The sequence below is a fragment of the Falco biarmicus genome, chromosome 1 (genome assembly GCF_023638135.1).
Source record: "Falco biarmicus isolate bFalBia1 chromosome 1, bFalBia1.pri, whole genome shotgun sequence".
In the NCBI taxonomy this organism is placed as follows: domain Eukaryota; kingdom Metazoa; phylum Chordata; class Aves; order Falconiformes; family Falconidae; genus Falco; species Falco biarmicus.
The window spans coordinates 19,441,939-19,463,521 of record NC_079288.1 but is presented as its reverse complement, the minus strand read 5'-3'; the positions used below and the strand labels follow the sequence as shown (position 1 = coordinate 19,463,521).

The 21,583-nt window shown below is 44.8% G+C and overlaps 1 protein-coding gene across 1 annotated transcript in view; it reads right to left on the bottom strand.

Annotated features, from left to right (window-relative positions):
• Positions 1-21,583, bottom strand: part of PHF12 (PHD finger protein 12) — a 33,004-nt gene that overhangs the window by 6,692 nt on the left and 4,729 nt on the right. Inside the window, exons 3-10 of the mRNA XM_056354680.1 lie at positions 10,846-10,918; positions 8,878-9,265; positions 8,189-8,309; positions 6,923-7,055; positions 6,059-6,223; positions 5,258-5,419; positions 3,342-4,158; positions 1,149-1,271 (exon numbers count right to left, since the gene is read on the bottom strand). Of these exons, the coding sequence (XP_056210655.1) occupies positions 1,149-1,271; positions 3,342-4,158; positions 5,258-5,419; positions 6,059-6,223; positions 6,923-7,055; positions 8,189-8,309; positions 8,878-9,265; positions 10,846-10,918 (1,982 nt within the window). The remainder of the gene's footprint in view (positions 1-1,148; positions 1,272-3,341; positions 4,159-5,257; positions 5,420-6,058; positions 6,224-6,922; positions 7,056-8,188; positions 8,310-8,877; positions 9,266-10,845; positions 10,919-21,583) is intronic.

Sequence of the window (21,583 nt, the reverse complement as noted above, 5' to 3'; positions counted from 1 at the left end):
GCAACAGCCAGAGCTACAGCTGAGGCAGCAAGCAGAAGTTTAGGGGAACAAAGACTGATACAAATTGAAGATCTGCTCTTTTGGCTCAGAATCAACAGGCCTGGACATTGCCACCGCGCCCCTCTGGGCAGCAGGCTGGCTCTTGTGAAGCTCCATCACCTAGTTAGAAAGTCTAGCCCTACACTACAGAGGAAAGCTGTAACCATCTCTTTGAAGCTGCTACAGGCTCAGTCTTAAGTCACACGCTTTCGCAGTGGGGTCAATTAAACCAAACAGGGCAATTCAGACAATTTATTAACGAGCTTTAAAACTGATCTGTTGCCGATAGCTTTGAAGTATTTATGTTTGTAAAGCCCTGCAGAGGTCTGCTTTCTGGCAGCAAGGGGGCTGGCTAACCTCTTCTTCCAAGAGCTTTCTCCACACCAACTACAGCTAAAACAGCTGGCAGAAGAAGCAGAGCTGTAACAGCCTTTCCTGAGAGCAGAGAAGTCATCTGGGCAGGCTGAGCAGTCAGGGTTCACCCAAAAAAGAGGGTCACACACTGGCAATGCCAGAAAGGCTGTCTGTCAAAAGTCTTTGGCAACAGCCTCAGTACACCATGGATGATTGCTGCTCAGCAATCTCCTCCTCCTGAAGTCACTCCACTAAGGTTTGGCATTGCTTGCCAAGTGCAATAAAAGGAAAATAAAAAACGGGCCAGTCCAGGAGAAGACTGACAGAAGCAGAAATAAATTAGAAAATTAACTGACCCGTTAGAGCATCACCACTCAGGTGACTGCTTGACTACAAGATCTATTGTTGCTGGCCTTTATGCCCATCGGGAACAGCTCTGGATTGCAGCTAGCACCACAACATGGCAGGACTGCAGGTTTCTGCATGTGATTCCACCTGGAAAGCAGCCTGTGCAATAGCTTTGTGATCATTCCCCAGAAAAGCTTCAGGCAGAAACACTTCATTGGCCTTGCTGCCTTGGCAACACCACAAGTAGGGAAGCACGTGACATATTTAAGGTAATGTATACCCAGCCCCACCCTCACCTGACTGCAACCCTTCCTTTATCTCTGAACTTCTCCTGAAGCAGAGACAGAACGCTGGAGGGAAGCAAACAGACAGGGCTAGTAGAGACTGATAATGAACGAAATACTCACCGCCATCCACAAATGCTTTCAGGGAACTGGTGAGGTCCAACATAGCTGCGGAGTTTGAAGTGAGTGATGAGGGTAGAGTTAAAGCGCTTCCTATGGATAAGGTGCTGGGACTGACCTTACCATCTACAGAGAAAGATGGTGCAGAGAAGATATGTCACTGTGACGTTCGCAAGACATGCACCCAGCCTTCAGGCTGCACTTCACTTACAAGCTGCTCAGAATGACTAATTTTGCTCACAGGCACGTATTTGAAAAAGGCCTGAATTAGAGGCCATTAGCTTTCTCCTGCTCACAGAAGGACTACTGTGTGCCTCCAGCACAGAGCCAACCGCTTCTGCCTCTCTCCTCCGGTTGTCAGAGGAATTCTAGACCTAAACATTTAAGCTCCTACTCCCTGTTTGAAGCAGCAGCAACGACAGACTGTAAGTGATGTCCTACAGAGATGGGAAAGATGAGCACCAAGTCCCCAGGAGCTTCAGGAACTTACTGAAGCTATACACACTTGCCAAGTTGCTTGTCTAGGTCTGAACATGCATTAAAAGTACAACTGGCCCATTTTTATTTCTGCATGATTATCCTGTCTAGGGTGTACTTCACTGTCCAGTAAGAATGTGACAGTCATAAGCAGATTTTATTATTTACAAAGTAAAATCCTACTGCTTTGGCAGTGACTATGCAGCTAAAAGAGGCAATAGCAACTGCCAGAAAACAAAATCCCTTTAATGCATTGTGATACCAGATCTTCCTGAGTCGGTTTGCTTGGTAGAACCATTATAAGCCTGAAATTTATGGCAAAAAAAAAAAAAAAAGTAATGAACAATTTGTATTTTTGTACTCAGCAACCATAATTTAATATTTGTTATAAATATATATACACATCATGTTAGATAGAGAATCTAAACATTTACACCTTTCCCAAGACACCACACCAAAATAATGTTTTAACCTGCATTTTGTAGAATGCAAGTGCTTTGCACCAAAAGCAATTATTTAACATCTTAAGTAACTGCAAAATTACATAGGTTTGTAGTGCTCTTCAAACCACAAGCAGTAAGTTTCCTATAGCATGGTCTCATTTCTCCTACCAAAACTTCTCCCAGTCTTGCATTTCTAAGCAGGGCATGGTCAAACCGGAAGCATCAGAGTAACCAAGTTTTTTCAGCAATAAGCAAGGAAGCCAAGTACTCTGGGGACTGCTTCCAAACACGAGGAAAAGCTCACAAGTTACTCATTAAGGAATTTGAAAAAGAGTAATAGAGATGTTGCCTCTGTTGCTTGCAATCACCAGATTAGAGTCACTCCACGCAAGCTTGCCACTGAGCAGCTAGGAACGGCGAGAGGTGACAGCTCCATCGCATGCTTTTCAGCGACTGCCTCAACCCAACATGCACAAAGGGTTTGCTAGCTGGAGTGCTGAGCTGGTGTGGGGAGAAGCAAGAGAAGGAGAATGTTTCAAAGTGAAAGCTTCTTCTAGCAAAATTTGAGTTATGGGCAGCTACTCTGACTTCAGCACCTATCAACACCTTTGACTTGATGTTTTTAAAATGCATGTACCTATTCTTTGGTGGAACAGCAAGGGTCTTGGGTTCAACTCAGGACAGAGATGGTATATGCAAGTCGGTGACTACCCTGTATTAACACACTAGCAGATACTAGAGACAGCTTCCCAAGTCTGCATTTCTCTAACACCAAGGCTACGCAGCCGAAAACTTCAAACACATCTGTACTAGGGGACACAACCATCACCACAACAGTTACTGTGCATGGAGATCACCAGATCACGTATCAGACAGCTGCTCTTGTCGGAGGACTATCTTGCAACGAAACTAGTGCTTTAAAGCAAACTGGTAGGTTTACAGCAGCATCGGAGAGGCCAGTTGTTGAACAGCGAGACGGCAGCCAACCGATTTAAAAACTACTGCTGCTTTCCAGAATAAACCTGATCTACTATCCCACTTCTCAGCACGGAGTTGCCCTCTCAGATATATGCAGCCCCCAAAATCCATCCTGTGGTTCCCATGAAGGGACCCAAGACAGAAGAGACTTGAGAAACTTCTCCCGGCTCTCCACAGAAAGCCCAATCCCAGTTAAACTATAAAAAAAGCTTTATTATTAGAGCCTTGAGGTTCCGAATAACACTAGGCCTGAACACTTTCTCAGCCCTGGGGCCAAGATCAGCCGTTCAGCACGTACCTGAAGGTGGTGCTGGTGAACAGAATCTGTTTGTGGATCCAACAGCAGAGATGCCATCTCCTGCAGCCTGCGGAGGGGTGAGAGCCCTGGTGGCAGTCAGAGGGGAGCCCACAGACCGCAGATCTGCCGTCAGCGGCGGTCCTATCTGTGTCTGCACATTCTTTCTTTGCAAAGTGCTGGTGGTCTCCAGGCTGGCACAGGAGCTCGATATGGACGTAGGCATACTTGTGACGGGCACAGAACCCCTTTGTGCACAAGAAACAGGTCCTGCTACGTTTTCCGTTTTGACAATGGTTCCAATGGTGTGATTCAGAAGTCCACAACTCGCTGGGGGTGTGAGGGGCCGAGGCCACGTTTGCCGATGAGACAAAACAGGTATTGTGTTACCAGATCCGATTAGCCTCTGGGAGTCACTCAACTGTGCTGAAGATTCGGACGAAACGCTGTAGAAATGAGGACCGTTTACTTTAATGTCAGAGGCTGTCGGCCCGTTCGAAGTCCCACAAGAAGACACCTTCTTGGATTTATCTATACAAGAGCTGCAGTTGACATCTTCCTGTGACAAAGTCTGCTGGGGTTGCGAGGAGCTCAAGGAATTCTGGGTGGTAATCCCTGAGGTGCAGGATGACATGGAATAGAGGGAAGGTGTGGGTGCCTTGTCAGCTGCCTGGTAAGGGTTGGCGAGTGAGCCATCTGCCACAATAACAGGCTTAATATCAGCCTTCTCTGTTTGTTCAGAGTCCCAAAGCGAAGTCATCTGCTTAGCAGATAAATGTTTCAATATGCTGCACTGGAGCGCAACAACACTACAGAGCCACTGGGAGGAAGAAAAAAGCGCAGGTTAGCTCCACAGGCAGACAGTGCTCCAAACCTCAACAGTTACTCCATCATTCAGCCAGCCTGAAGAAATTCAGCTGCCTCACTGTGCTGCTGACCGCTCAGATGCAGCCTGGAACTACAGCATCTGCTCTGATGCTCATCTAGAATCAGGAGAAAATTTTGTCCAGAGGTACAAAAGCACAACCAAAATTATGTACTATTTATCTCCATGCCAGGGACAGTACACATGGGAGCAGAGGTTAAAGGAGAAGGCAGCAGACACACTTCCTCACCCCCAAACTCCTCCTCCTCTTCACTTATTAAGCGTTGTTACTCTTCAGCTAGTTACAAACACGTCTTTCACTAATACGGGCTTCTATCCAAACACAATCCTTCAACTTACTCTGTAGCATGCTGGAAAGAAATGCTGATCTACGTCACACTACAGGGAGCCGCCTGCCAAAGCTGGGGTGGAGAGCACCTTTCCCTTTACACAAGGTAGAGGAAGACCAGAAGATTTATTGCAAGTTTTAAGCTCCACGGTGAATGTGCACCTGCCACACAGAAGAACCCCGCCTGAGCTAACAGGAGGACTCAACTACACCACTGATTGCAAAGCAACATGCCTTCGCGTCGTGGGATCTGGCAAGAAGTTTCATACAAGATTTAAACACTCCTTTGACCTTGATTTAAAAGCCAAAATCTATCAGCAATAAAAAGTAGCCCAGAAATGTGACGTGAACATACAAATAAACGTGTCAGAGAGCAGCCTTACATAATCAAAGTGGAAAGTACTTTCCCCTCAGCCAGGAAATAAAGATGACATCTAGACAGAAAGCCCTCGACTCCACTCTTAAGGCCAGAAGACTATTTCACCACTTCCCTGAAGTGTCAAATGAGGAGTTTTACATTTCACCTGGAAAGCCAAAATGAAGTTTTAATGGGCAAGGGTGTCAGAGACAAGACAAGCTATCACCTTCAGACATGATTTTGAGACTGGTTTCCTAGACAACTGCTCTGATCATGACTGAAATGGAAGAGGATCTTTGCACCAAAGCAACTACAGACACAGAGTCCAAGCATTTGACTTCATTTACCTCCTGTTGTTCTGTCTGGCTGGCTAAGTGCTCAGTGTTCAAAAGGTGCTTCTGCAAGGGTTCCTCAGGGATCCCGTTACAGATCAGCTCGCCATCTCTAATTGCTGCAGGCGCAAGTAACGGGGGTGGAAGCCGGTATTGGGACTTTATAGCATCAGGAACCTACATTGTGGAGAAAGAAGATCACACATGAGAACAATTGAGACTCAAGAATGACTAGTTAAAAGTGCCTAACCAGCACAATGCTTTGCGTTTGCTGCTTTCTGACCCAAAGGAGCCCTGCACAATACATCAGAAGTTTTGAGGACTAAGTACTTTCAATTGATGCAGCCACAGTGAAATTAATAGGCTTTATTCCCTTAGGTCAGGCATGACTTCAGCACAACGTGGTGGCTACAGTGTAAGACAAGTCATAAAAAAAGGCCAAATAAGAAGGGAAACCTGTATGGCATTTTTCAGGCATTCTGGCAGCAAACACTCTGCAGGGTTTAACACAGCAGCCCCAACTCTGACTGTAGGGCCACCTTCCAGAAGTTGTGTTGTACTTTCTATGCTTGTGCTGGATTTAAAGGCTTATGTGTAAATAGCTGAGCCTTAGGGTTGGTGGAAAAAGAGCTCCTTAAATCCTACATGTAGTGAAAAGTAACTGCTGACTCCCAGACCTCTCACCAACATGTTCATTCAGACCCCACCCTCTTCCTCCTGCCCCAAGAGGCCACCTCTACTGGGCGTGCTGGTGTCCCTTCCAAACTAGAATGCATACGCGGGGATTTTCACCAACACCTACTTGTTTCCACTTACCTTCAAACCTTTTCTCTTTACTGATTGAAGAACTCTGCGATTCGGTGGATGTTTCTTATGGATTCGGTTTAAGAAATCCACTTTGACAACATGTTGAGATATCGTGTCCTGGAACCGGTCAAATACTCGGCACCGATTACTCAGGGTCAAGTTCTTCTGGTTCAGCTGGGTGATCAGATAATGCCACAGGAGTTAGGGATCTGCGGGTCACTCTAATGTACCCTAAGACTTTCATTACGCCTCGTAGCACTGGCAGTACAGCACCAGCTCAGCTTTAGACTATTTGTTTCCTGCAGCACTAACCATTTCTGTTAAAGGGCACATTGCTGGAGATGAATACAAAAGCACTTAGAGGCCTACTAAGCAGCATCAATGCTCTCAGAAGCAGTTTGTCTGGGCGCAAGCCCTTTGTTTCAGCCCCCTGTTTCCTGAGTATTTAAGTCTCAAGCACACTGCTTTTCCACAAATGAAAACTCCCTCTTGGAATGAAAGTTTTTTGGGTTAAGCATGCAAAGGATTACTTCCCCTATTTGTAGCACTGTGCTGCTTTGTGTCACAGTTCTGGAAGCTCATCTAGATCTTAAGGAGTCCAGTCTGAAAACTAGACAAGCTGTCAGTGAGCCACAATCTGAGCTGTCAGCTTCAGTTACAGGAAGGAGTTCCCCCATCTTTATATTTTATTGCAGATAGCAGCATCATATTCCTTTGGAGAGTGCGTTGCTTGCAGCAGGAGCTTTACAAGCGTTACGGGGAGCAATAAGAGCTCAGAAGCTGTTTTACATTTGTTGTACTTTGTCCTTTAATGGACCTGCCAGGTTCCACTCCAGCATCCGGTTACCATACTGCAATCATAGTCCTGCTTACCACCACGTGTTCTATGTGATTTGGGCACATCCATCTACCCAGAGGCATGGCAGTAAGCGGTGGCTCCAGACAATCCATGTGGAACAGGAGTGGGCAATAATCACACTGAATTAGAGGTGCCACTCTGCAACTCCTGCAAAGAGAGTGCCATATCTTATTTCCCATACAGAATAGAGTATACACTGAACACGCAAGCAAGCTCAACTAACCACTTCAGGTTATCTATCCCCACCAATTCCCCCTACGCTATGTTACTTCCATCTAAAATTAGGCTTCCAAGTTGTAACGACCTATACGGACCTTCTGCAAGACCCACTCAAGGCAGAAGGACTTGCCCATGCACGTGAGGCTTCCTTACTACAAAAGAGGTCCTCTGGCAGGAGGAGATGCTGTTGCTGGAAAGCTGTAAGTACCTGGCAGATTCATATAAGCAACTTTTCAAGTTGACCTCGTACATTAGTTCTGCATTGCTTCATTCAGAGATTGAAATTCAGCAAAAAATTCAGAGATCAAAAGGAAATCTCAGATTTAGGTTATTAAAATTTTCCTCAGGTGAATCGTGCATTGTGAAGTTGGGACATTTACTTCAACCAGATGTTCTCGGAACAAATCTCAAACTCCAGAAAGCTACTACAGCTGATTCCCCAGGCTTTAAAGAAGTCTTCACTCTATGGCAAAGTCATCAGGTATTCTCTACAAAAGCCCACCTGAGTCTCCACTCCACTTCCAGAAACTCACTCTGACTGGGTTCCTGAAATAAAGTCTTCCGTTTTCACTGACATTTCAAATAGGGATTTATCTATGCATTTTTTTTATTTAGTTATAAAAAACAGCAGTATTTTTTTACTGGTTTTCAAATTTACTATTTCACCACAATATTCCTATTTGCCTTGGGCTTATATCCCTCTCAGTAGATTTCTATTTCCTAAAGGTCACCTCCTTGCATACTTCCTTTACAAACCATAAACAAATATCTCCATTTACTAAACCCATTTTAGTAGAAAAATACTGAAGACAAGATGGCTCACTCTCTTCAGGCGACATTTTAAAACCCTTCACAGCCATGCAGAAGCCACACCTACACTTGCCATGGTTAAACATCTGTTACGTAGCAAAGATGATCGTTCCCCCATTTGTTTAGAGGGCTGCAAGCAGGTAAAGAAGGTCAATGGGAAAGGGAACAGGTCATCTACTTTCTCCAGTAAGAACTTTGCTCCGGTGAAGGGTGCAGCTACACCAAATAACTTCCCTGGAAGAGTCAAGTACCTGTTGCATGTGAAGCAGACTTTCACCGGCAAGGGAACCAAACCATTGTGGTCTAACTCGTGTTGTGCTTTCTTGACATTCTTTCCTGTGGTTTCTTCCTTTCTCCTCCTCTTACTAGTACCTGAAAGTAAATTTTAAAAGACTTTGGGTTACCCACACAGAGATTTTCTTTCTATTAGATACACATAATCACCCCAGAGCGAGGCAAGCAGAAAAGGCAAAGAGAGCTGCTTAAAGAACCCTTATCAACCACTAAATCTAGCCTTAACTGAGACAGAGACTGTCTTTGGAGGCAGGTATATTTGATACTTAATAGTTTCAGTGACATCCTATACATTAAGTCACTGGTTTGTTACTAATTATTACCATAAATCAAAATCAGGTATTTTGACCATTGAAATTTTTTTCTTCAGGTTGATGATGCAGAACAAGGTGACAACAGCAAGCATCTACCACAAGTGCTGATGAAGGTGTAGCATGTAGTAGCAGTGTCCCCACAGCTCACAACTGCAAGGCCACCTGCTGTTGGACAGCTGGAGGACAACCAGGGGCACTTCTGTACCCTCTGCTTTCACCAGTGAGCATCACTGGAGCAGCAACTACCAAGGAGCCAGGAGGGAAAAGAGGCAAGATGGCAGCAGGATGCAACTGCAGACATCTTCAGCAACACTAGACAAGCTGGTGCTCACCTGGAAGTGCTGTGGTGCAGGTCAGTTCATTCGGCAACTGGAACTGCGTTGGGTTCCTTTCCATGGCAGCAGCAATAAGAAGCTCAAAGGGTCGCTTCAGCTGGGGCTGCCCACAGTCCATTTCTGCAATGGCAGAGTCATCATCCACGTCAATTATGTCCTCATCGACATCATTCTGCTCTGAGTTGGGGGTCTCGGTGCTGGCATTGGATGTGGGAGTGCCAGGCCGGCTTGCTCTCCTTTCCAAGATCCTGGCATGCGCATTAGCCCTGATGCTGCTGCTAGACCTGTCCAACAGGTCTGCGTCACTGGTGGGGGAGGTGGTCCTTTTCCCAGATTTGTCCACCAATCCATTTACCTGCCCCAGCTCTTTCTTCTGTTCTCGCTTCTGCACGACATGAATAGGCAGGCTTATCATGGAGGCCACAAAAAAAGCACATCAACCTTGACAAATAAGCAATCGAAGACAAAGAGCATCTGAAAAGACTTGAGCCACTTACAACTTTCCCTGTGAAGTCACTACAGCCTTGACCTAGCAAAAATAATTTGATTGCAGCTAACGTATAGATGACAAAACAGCTGAAGGGAGCCAAGGCATGGGGAAGAAAATGAGCATGTCTCTCCTTTCAGAACAGCCGTATTTTTTGAGTTCAGATCAGGACAACGTTTCACAGCATCTAGCCCTAAATACTTGACAAATACAAAAAAAGTAAACCTCTGTTTACTTTGCTAGTCAACACTGAGAAACTCCACAGTAGACCGTTCATTGTTGATGCAGTCTATTAACCCTGGCAGTGCATCCAAACCCATTATGGAACGAGAAGGTCAGCTTGAGAATACAAGCACAATATACAAACACCACTCTGCTACCTCTTGAACAACAGAAATCTTGAACAAGGTGAGCAGGGAGAACCGCAGCAGAGGAAAACAATACATTGCCATCACCACAAATCCATTTTGCAACAGGAGGGGACGCTGCATGGCCTGGCATGGGCAACTGTGCTCTGCTCCAGTGCCTGACAGCATCGCCAATAGGGATGAACCAATCTACTCCATCACTAAAATGGTCTGCAAAAGGAGCAAAGCATTATCAGACCATCAGAAAAGTTGGCATGTTTTCCTTTTTTCTCTCTATCTCTTATTTTATTATTATTTTCTCAGTTTGCAGCCTTCATTTTTTCTGTTGGCAGATGGCTGAACAGTACTCTGGAAACATAACAACGCAATTGCTTCAGGAACAAAAGGCTGAGCACAGAGTTTTCTCCCAATCTTTTGGGTGTCACTTCAAGGGAACAGTTGCTAGATAGTTTGGTGCAGTTTCTAAACCCTCTGCTACGCAGTCTTACGTAGTCACAGCAGTAAGATGTTTACATTGTGCAAGATAGCTTCCTGGAGAAAGAGCATCAAGGAAAAAAAAGACAAGCCACAATCTTGCCCAATCATCTCCTCCCCATCCTGTTCAACAGCCCAGGAAATCATAACTCAAATAAAGTGATTTCAGCCTCTCCTGACATGCAACTGCTGTGAAGTCACACTTCCAAAAAACACACGTTAACCAGAATCATAGCCCTCATACCAAAGCTGCACTAATGTGACGTCCGTTTCACCTGTAAGGCAGCTCACCTCCTGGAGCATGGGAGCCATCCCCACCCCCTCTGTGCCTCAGCACTCCCTCCTTTCCAGAAGTAGGGGGGGAAGGAAAACAGATTGAAAGGCAGAGCTTGATGAGAACGAACAAACTCCAGTTTTGGTTTCTAGCAGTGAGATTAACACCAGGAGTCTCATGAAGACCCCTTGGTTTTCTTTAAGCCTGTTCCTAACAAAGCCCTTTGAAAGTGTGAGCACAAAGAGCAACTCTGGTGGTATCTATGTACATGTTAAGGGGAGAGGAAGGTACAAAACACAGGATCCACGTTTCAAATGGACAGTCGGACGGGCAGGGATCGTGTCTGTCATGAGAGGCTTTACCTTGCGGCGTACAGTGCAGCGGTGACACATCCACTCCCCCGGAGGCAGCATTTCCTCGCTGAGCGGAGGGTTGCTACAAGAGAAATACAAAGCAATGCTTTACTGTTATTTCTGGAAAGCCTCTGCTCACGTACATGCAGCCGGAGTCAGGGTAGTGCTGCAGGTTCCGCTCCCGGGAGCTTCCTCCTTTTCTTTACAGTGACGTTCCCTGGCTTTGCTCCCCCTTGCATCCACTTAGCAGGACACCTCTGAGACGCTAGTCTTCCATGACACCCATCTCATCTCCACGACGCAACATGCTCTGTGGTTTCAGAAGCCATTCTTAGAATGGAATAGCAAAGGCAACTGGAAGATTCCACTGTGTGCAACATGTGTACCTCCCCCCCAAATACCACTGCTTCCTTAAATAACTTGATTACTCTGTGTAAGACTACAATTACCATGCAGCAAGCACAGTCACCTATCTAGGCATTTCTATCCCTTGGATTTGCAGTGTGAGTCCAACTGAACAAGCTGCCGTGAAGTCTACCACTGCTTCCCATGTACTCCGTCCCTGGGCAGACTTAATGGTGGAAACCACTTTCTATCTTAAGTCAACCCAAATACTCTTAGAAGCGTCACCATATACAGCTTGCCTTGGCTATGAAGCACAAGATACATCCTACTCATATGGATCGGCACTTACTATAAAAGCTGTATCACATCGAAATGACATTCTCATTTTGATGCTAGAAATAAACCAAAGCAAATTAGATGAAGGAGTAACGAGGACTATTTTGAGAAACACTTTTCCTCAGCTAAAGGCACAGCAGCATATGTTAGAGGATACACTTTCCTTACAGATCCTACTACTAGCTCAAGTACTTTCCAACACCTCTTTATCATTAAGATTTGTTATTTCAGCAAACTGCTGACTGTTGCAGGAAAAGTGTACATGCTGTCAGAAAAACAGCCAGTTACCATGCAGTGTGGCTTAAGATAATACTTTTAAAAGTTCTGCGTACCGATGCTAGAGACAGCTGCATAGCAAGCCTGCTCTCTTGTGCCAAACACTCAACAGCTAGATGCATTGTTGCAGAGCCTAGAAGCTCCATTTCCCACTCTGTGGGAAACGGGTTACAAGGGAACCAGCTGGGACTGAGCGAGTTACAAGGTGATCAAGCACTAGTGAGGCCACACTAGCAAGGAGCTAAGAAGACCAGCCCAAGAAGCCTCACGAGCATGGGCAGCCAGACTGTGGCTCCCTTCATGAGTCTCTTACGCTGTTTACTGCACCTACAGACAAAAATCAAACCAAATCCAAGTTAAGCTTTAAGAAGTCTCCAGCACTGACGAGCTGGAGAAGATAAGAAGCGTATTTCTTGGCCAGCAAGAGCCATGCTTTGCAGCAAAGGGAGAGGCTGTCTTCCTCTAGTATCTTGCTCCTAGCATGGGGAAACGGCACAGGATCCCAGCCTAGGCTCCCAAGCTTGAGCTGTAAAAACAAACACGCTTCCTTTGTTTAAACAGAGTCCCGGCGAGCCTTGCCCCGAGCACGCCAGCGTGCCAACAGAAAGCCTCCGCAGGTACTGCAGCCATCCAGGGTCACCCTAGGGCTTGCAACGCTGTGCCTGGAAGACTGAAGGAAGAACACAGCAAGAACCAAACTGGTAATAACCTCAGCATTTCTGGTGTCAGGCTCCAGGGAATTCAGTAGAGCCAACACATCTGGCAGCCATTTTGAGGAGTGCAGGGTTTCAGAGGCCTCCGTGTTCCAGGCACTCCAGAAACGCAGCGCTCTGCATATATGCACAAACATACCTGCAGCTTATGTTTCTCATTTCCTGGAGGACTTGGATGAACAAGAGATCAGGCTCTAGATGAGAGCACCAAAGCCTCAACTACTGGCTGCTTTACACGAAGCCTCAAATGTTTGGCTGAAGCAGTAACTCCCCTCTCTGCCCTGAACTAAGCTTTTGCTAATAAAAGCGGGGAAGGGGGGGGTAGAAGGAGGATCCTCCCGTGCCTGCTGCAGCGTAAATCCATCCCCAGTTCTAAGGTGGATCCTGCAATAGCTCAGGTTTTACTGATCTCTTAGACCTGCAGCTACAGGGAGTAGAGATTCACCTGGCCCATTCCCCCCTCCCAGCACCCCAGGGAAAAAAAAAAAACCCCACACACTTTGTTTGTAGTGAATTTTAGCCCTCTCAAGCTACCGATGAGCATGCCTGAACTGCTGGGAACACGTCTGCCCCATTCCAGTGCACGCGCAGCATGCCAGGGATCCACACGCTGCCAGATGCCTCCGGTTATTTGTTTTAACTGTTACCTCAACCTTACGCATTTTACAATGAAACAATTAATACCATGGCGAATCTTGAGAGATGCCTAGAAGAGTCAGAACAGGTTTCTTCTCAAGTGTGTATGTTATAGTCCCATTTGTCACGTTTGAACTATCTGCTCAACAACCAGGAGATCCTACATACACAGTACTCTTAAATGACAGCTTGGAGAAGCATTTTAATGAATGCTGGTATCCAAAGGCCTGTGGAAGGAGGGGAAAGATTAGTTTCAGACCAGCAGCAAGGTTTTAGCGCTCAGACTAGCCTCCTGAGTTGTTTTGCTGGCTGTCTGGGCCTAACTGCTATAGCAAGTGTATTAAAAGACTGATTCTGCTTCTCCTGGTTAATGAACTGTTCATCAAGGCAGCTCGCTGCACTAACAAAGACTGATGAATGCTCTCCTGCGCTGCTGGCCTCTCTGCAAGCAGAGAGCATTTCCTGGGTCTTAGCATAAAGCCAGGGAAGTGCTAAAGAATGCCATTTTAATTGAGTAGTTATGACCACATTCGTCAACCTTTTACTGTAAGCATAAGAGAAACTGATTTTTAAATCTGAACAAGATACTTGATCTTCATAACCAAGGTAGGAATTAGCACTTTGGCAGGAGCACCACGGCTGTTTTCTCCCTATCTTTCATAGGTTCATTAGCATGCAGATCTCCAGCCGTTAGTGTTTGCTGCCAACAGGACCTGGAATTGTACAGCACCAACTTTATCTTCAGTTACAACACATCTCCTTTCAACTACGCACCAATCGGTTGTACTGTTCTGTACAATTCCGCTGAACCTTCATTTCAGATAGTTTCTCCTTTTGTCACTGCAGGCAAGAGTGGCGGCAAGCGCTATTTTACCTGAAAGGTTTGGTGTGACCCGAATCAAAATCTGCTCAGCAGAACATGTTTCTGAATGTAAGACAAAGATGGCTCTGAAAAAACTGAGGCTGACTTTCAAAGTGAGTATTTATACAAACACCTGGAAGACTGACTCATACAAAGCCTCTGAAAATTAAAGGAGATGTTTATCACTGCCTATTCAAAAGCCACTACACTGATACGAAGTCACTTGCCATAATATTAGTCTTACAGCTTTTTCTAAAAAAGTTAAGCAGCATCTCCTGAAATTCATACCAGGTTTACATTGTCAAGACTTGCTCTCCCATGGTCAGAACATTATGTAAAGCTTCCCTTAAATAAAATTTAAATGGCTATGATGAAATAAAAAGAAGTCTTCAAGAGTCACCCGTATACTAGGAGTTTTTATCAAGCAAACAATAGCATGAAGCCACTTAGCTTTTCAATTTCACACTCTGGAGCTCTCACACATCAGATGCCTGTTGTTAGTCTAAATCCCGTAATTACTCTTCACTTTGCTGACCTCGATAAATAAGTAAACAAACGCTCAAAGGAATGGCACCTTCTTCAATACAAACTGGGCCACAGCTCTCAAAGGAACCAGTTATAAGCAAACCTGAAGTTATTTACACACGGCATTCCTGGTGGCCATCTTGCATCAAAGGCACATTGACACTACTGAGAGCAGGCTCTGGACCCAGCAGGGCTAGAGCCAGCTAGCAGGCTGGGATAATGGTGGCAGGAAAACAAACCCATGGCTGGCAAAGCTTTCTTGAAGAACTTGTCTTTGATGTCAGTTGTTTTCAACTATTGGACTTAGGTTTGTTTTTTCTCTGCAGCGGAAAATAGCAACCCCACGAACAAATGTAGGCAAGAACATTTTTCCTTCTCAGAAATCATCTAATTAACTTACCAGGACTCAATGACAGGCTTATAATGAAGGATGCTGGTTATGTTTGCCAGTTAGATAAAGGAAGAAGGCTTTTGGCTCTTCTGTTGGGGCTCCTATTTATCCCAATGATGGATAGAGCTACAGCTGTTCTACCAGCTTCATAAAGAACAAGGCTCCCTGGCTTCCTACAGCAGGGCCTCAATGGCAGCCGTAACCAAAACAAACCAGGAAACCAACCTCACTGTCAGTGCATCACAAGCGCCCCATTGAGAAACAGAGAAAGTTGCATCATTTACAAATTCAGTTCTTTGAAACAGTGCTACTGCGCTCAAGTTACACACTTCTGCTCACAGCTGCTCCCAAACCCTGCAGGAGGAGGACACCTGGAACCCAGCGCTCAGAGCCTCTACCTTATAGGTAATAAACACGCATGAAACGAGCCAACAGCTGCAGCCTGTTTCAAGTTCCTCCCTGTTGCAACTGTCTTTACCTTCCTATTGCAACTCCTGGATCAAGGAAGAGCTCGCTATTTTCTGAAGACAGAAGTCAGGCTCCATGACCGTAAAGATGGTTGTTAGGAATACCGTCACCTCTCTCCTCTATTCCAGTAGTGTCAGGATTACCCCTCGGCACAAACTACTCAGCCAAAGTCTACAAGTTCTGCTCATTAACATGGATAAAGTCACAATGCTCAGGAGCACAAGGAACAATCTTCCTGATGAAACCAAAGATTTCTCAAGCACCAATGCAGAGACCACCAAACTTCAGATAAGCTAGGCGTAATTTTTGTTCTTTACAGACCTCTAAGCATGAGTCAATCGCATCAAAACTAACAGAGTTTCAGGAACTTTCTGGTCTCAATTAGGCTCAAATATTTTGTAAGCCATACCTACTTGAAGCCAGTAGTGTAATTCACATTAACCCCAGAGCATCAGCCCCTATACTTATCTGTGGTGCAACTCCTCCTGAGGGAGCTAGTGAAAAAAACCCAGGCTGATCACAGCCAACATAACTTTGTTTACATTGAAGTGAAAGCCTTGAGCACGCATATAAAAAGTTTTAATTTAGTAACATCCAGCAAGGAGACCTGGACAGGTCAGTACTTGATTATTTTGGCTGCCACTATGCAAGGAAGGGAACCGAAATGACCATTTCACAGGTCACCAATGATCCCATCATCTGGAACACTGCATCTGCTTAGTATGCATCTTTCCAACAGCATGGCCAGAGTTGGAAATAAGGGTTCAGCAACAGCCAGAGAACAGAAGCAGGGTTAAAACACCATTATATGGCCTGCCACCAACAAACAAGATGCACGCAAGGAAAAAATAGAGGTACGCTAACACAATCCATCCACGTGCCAGTAAAAGAGCAGAAGACTACTTGAACTCTTAAGAGTTTAAGAAGTAGTATGGCCAGGTATGTCGGATCACAAGATCCAACGTCACTGTGAGCCTATTTCTACCTTCAAAAACAGCCAGTGTTCAACACTGCAAGGGCAGCACACTGTGCTGACCCACGGCTCAAGCCTGTGGCTTCAGTACTATCACGCTCCTAAGAAAAAGGTGCCATTTTCACAAGCCAAATTATTGCGACTGTATTTTGCGAATTTTGAAACCAGTGAAGTCATTTTCTTGTATCCTTCCTCAAACTGCTTCTGCTAGTCTCATCCTGGGAAGAGAGAGCTCATGGAAGCATGTGTTATCTATCTTACCTGTTCCCTTCCTACCATCACCAGGGTCCAGCCTCCTCCCTGAGCGCTCGTGCACTGCAATCCTGAGACTCGCAGGGAATCAGAAAAGTTCCCTCCAACGTGATGAAGCAGAACTTTCTCGTCTCAGACCTGACAAGCAGGAGAGTCCAATAAACTGGATAAGCTGCATGTAAACATGTGATCACCTGATGTAATTAGTTACTGTATTTATAGAAAGAACCTGGCCCACAGAGACAGTTCCCTCGACAAACCGCTAGTTATTAGCCTCATTAACAGCTGACAAGAAAAAGAAGTATTGTTTTTTAAGATATTAAATTTCCACGTAGATATAAAAAACCAGATATACAACTATACAAATAAATACGCATAATAAAGTGTCTAATACCTGTACCACACTGAAGGGTTTTTTTTTTTGTTTTTGTAAAATGACTTTGGTTGGTGTGAAAACTGATATTTGGGACGTATCTGCTAGGGAACCATCCAGCTTTGTATTTATAAGCAGAAATCACAGAAGTCAATAGGAAGACTTGTTGCCTTTGGGAAAATTGGGTCAGACCCAGAAATTCAGGCATTCTGCACATCTTAACTCCTGTTTCTTTCCCATGCACCACTCATGCCTGTACAGCAGACAATAGTAACAATAGCCTGAATTCAATGTCCAGATTCATTATTAAGCGTTCCGATCTTCACAGCACCATCTTCTTAACAGATTACAAGTCATCTTCTCAAAGCAGGATGACACATAGGGCAGCATCAGGGAAAAGAAAGAGGGCTGAGGAGCAACACAGCTCTGGTGAGAATCACTTCATCCAATTTTGTCTTTAAAGAACAATAAATGAAGAGACATCTCTGGCGGGAAAAAAATAATCAAAAACACAGGTCTGAGAGGTTTCTGAGAAGTGAACACATTCAGCCCTAGCCATACTGAATGTGTTCAAAGGAGACAGGGGTGAAAGGACAGAAGCAATAAGGTGGAAAAAAGGAAAGCAGCACATCAGAAGAGGATGAAGAACAGACCCATAAAAGCAAAAGTATGAATTTGTCTTCACACAGGCACAAGTATAATTCTGACATCTACACGTGGACTAGGCTTTCCCAAGAACACTGGGAAGAGACAGAAAAGAGCAGCAATAGAAATATCCACCCAAACCCCCCCTTAAAGCATTGTATACATTATTTTCTGCTTTTTTCAGGATCACCTTAATATCCTGCTCCTGTTGCTATTCTAGACAAGAGATCACTGTGAAGTTCACAGGATGCCTTGCCTCAAGTCAGCGGCTGTACAGGTAGGTGTTTCACACCAATCACTACTGCTTGCCAGAAATTCAGCATGGGGTTTTCAGCCTGCTAAATTGCATCCTCAGGCCACTGCTTTCTGCAGGGTTCAAAGTCAGTAATCTCCAGCTCCATCTAGTTTACTTCAAGTGACTCGTGCAGAGCAGACGTCAGCAGAAATAGGTTAGAGTCAGGTTCAGGCACTAGATTTCCCCCAGCTGGCTGAGATGCTCTTTGCCTTTTGTACTCGAGATCTGATACGGCAACTGGAAGAATGATTTACAGAATTATTTTTTCTTTCTTTTTGGCTATAGGGAGCATTTACTCCATACCCTAAAAAGGTACGTAACTGCATTACAACTGATATCTGTCAACCCCTTTACTAAAGGGAAGATACAACACTATTTTTACTTGGCTTACAGAGTTACTGGACACTGCAGCATTCCTTCGAGGAAGCTGGGCAGACATCTAGCAAGTGGTGGAGTTGGAGGCAGTATAAATCGATTACTGTAAGAAGAAAAAGCCAGCTCTGACAATCTGACTGTGTCACAAAAATCACAAGTTTAGCCAGTAACCTGACGTGGCAAGATGCTTTTTGCTTACACTCACTTCTTTCAAATCCAGTACTTAGTAACCCTACAAGAAAGCCAGATTATATTCTCAGATACATTAGCATTTTCACAAGTCCAAGCTTACTTCCTGACTGGTTTAAAAAACAAACAAAACCAGGTACATCCTTCTCACATGTGATTCATATTGCAACACGCAGCACTCCCTAACATTCAGGCTTTGCAACACTTGCTTTCAGGAAGATACACCTCTTTCCTACTCTGGAAGCAATGGCTCCCTTTCCTCACAGCGGATTCCTGCTGTTTGGTACCGACTCAAGGATTAATAAGGGCTCCAGAGCACAGGAAAAACTCAAGAACCCAACACATACCGGTGAGTCAGTCTAGCAACAGCAACAGTTTAACATCCATTTGAGTGGGTCAATAAACAGATGAATTGATGTTAGTGCCTTTACTATGTAGAGAAACTGTTTCAGTATCGATGCTATGACTGAAATCTGGAATTGACTCAGACTGTCCTACACAGGGAAACAGCCAGGAGCCCTGCCCTCCATGCAGGTGTTCCTCATACCATCACAACAGCACCTACAACCCAAGTCAAAAAGGTCAGTTTCAGGGAAAAAAAAACCCCATGCATGTTTGGTCCTGACTCTGTAATTATTATAAATACACAGTTCTGTTGCTGTCAACAGTATGGGGGCACTCCCCACCCGACATCTCCTTCACACCCACTGTAAGAGAAATACAGCTGGACGTTACACATGCTAATCATTACTGCTATCCTTTTACTACCCACACCTAAAGCAACACGAAGAAATGGAGGGAGAGAGAGAGAAAGAGAGAGGAGAATTATGAGCATTATACCATTTTGTGTAATAAACACAGTAGTCCTCCAGATCCAAACTATAAGATCTGCAGGCAGTTGTATACAATCTTAACACTGAGCTTGTATGTGATAAAAAGACACGGGGCAAGCTAAATGAAGGTGAATATATTTACAAGACAGTACTAAGATCTCTATAACAGTAAGTCATTAGCAGATTCGTATTATGAATCTAATCCAATTAAGAATTTCCTTTGCAAATGCCTGGAGGAGCTGGAATTCCTCTGGGAAGACCTTTCCACATTTGAAAGGCTCCCGTTGAGTCACGCCTGCAGGTCTGACACACCAGGAAAGACCAGCTCTGCAGCAGCATGAACAAAGCCGGGAACCCCACCTAGGAAGCAAGCCACTGCATCCTACTGAACTTGGAGTCAACTCAAAAATGGACCCCGCAGCAGCACCCAAAAAAAGAGAAAAGACTTCTCCATTCCACCAGTCCCAGCCCAGTCAACAAAAAACTGGCACATTCTCAAGCAAAGGGACAAAACATCAGAGAACTTTTGTTATTAGCAGTCTTGCACCGTGCCCTTTTAAACAGCTTCCGATCATCGCGGGTGTTTGACAGAATGTCAGTCCATACATCAGCTGTGTCTGAAGACAAAACATAAGTTAGGCAGTTAAACAACCCCCTCCTTGACGTTGTCAGAACCCTAATGCCTTGCTCCTACCACTGCACACTGATGTCACTGATGTTGAGAAGAGCAGCAGTGATCCACAGCTTGATCTGAATGCCCAACTCTTACCCACACTGCAAAATCTGCTCACACTTGGTTTAACATGAGCAGAACATGCACACACAGGTGAGAATTGTGGTTTACAAGTCCCAAAATAAGATTAGTTCATTAAATTCTTACTGTGAATGGTTTTCTGGTGCCCTCAGCTTCAGTTGGTAGATTTAGGCTGACCTTATCTGCCTTTGCATCAAGAGATTTAGGACAGAGTGAGAAGAGCAAAAGATCTCATTGGTACAACTTTGCTGAACAGAACTGCCAAGACTGGTCATGTTACCACATCTGCAGACACATGCGCAGTGTGACCTTCTGTACTGAGAAACCAAGCCAGTGCAATTCTGGTTTAGAATCAAGAGTAGGCTGGCCCCAATGCTACTAAAATATCAGAATCAAAGATATATAAAAACAAAAATAGGGCTTTTTTGTTTTTTATAAAGTATATACTTGAAACAACATTGTTAAAACAATGTCTTAAGATAGATACATTTACATTAATGTTTGGAACTGAACAGCTGACTGATTTTCAAAATGCAGTTACATAAATTAGGTTTTTGCCAGTCATGTGATGTAAAAAAAACCCCCAACCAAACCAGAAAGCCTTAAAATAAAAACTTTCTGCAGCTAAACTACAACCTTTTTTGAAACTGTCAGAAATGCCAGTGACACATGTAATTCGATGTACTGAAACCCTGCTCCTCTGTAGTTCACCGTTAGGCTGAAGTTAGCCTCTCGGGCACCTGTTTTGGCATCCTGCCACCCCTTGCAGCAGCAGATGCTTCAGACCATTCAGTTTCACCTGAAACCTCCAAGCAGCGAAAGATTTGCATTAAGGGAAGGATTAGCTAAGACAATAGACAGGCTGATGCTTCCCTCCCCTCACACAGAAAGGGTATTTATGTAAAAAAACCCCAAAGCTGGTACAAATGCCAAGATAAAGCAGGGCATTTCAGACCTGAATAAGGTGGGGAAAGAGTTATTGATGTCCTACCAGTCAAACAACTTTTTTCCATTCTTTCTGCAAAGCACTTAACTGATGTGACTCATAGAAAATATGCAAAATTCAGGCTAAACCTTAGTCTACTTCTCTTTGCAGCTCTGTTACTTCAGTTCTTCGACAACAGCACTTTGGTGAAGACTGCCAAATCAGGGGGGAAATGGAGCCAAATGCTCCAAATATAAACACGAAGAGGCAAGCGTTGCAAGAAGTTTGATGGAGCTAGCAGGCCCCGGTATGGATGCAGCAGCATACCTCTCCCAGCACAGCTGTGGGGTGAGCCAGCAGCTAAGGGAAGGCTTTTTGCTGGGAAGTGACACAAAACTGGTACTGTCTGTTTTACCGTAATGGGCAGCCCGTCAGCTTTAGGCAACTCGGGTCACTTTGCCATGCTAGCAGTGCTTCACAGCCAGCAGCATGCGATTTATAAGAGGGACTTGAACAGCAGCATTCAGCGAGGTTAGCGATTTTGGGCTCCTCCAACCAGAAACTCGGGTAGTGAGACTTTT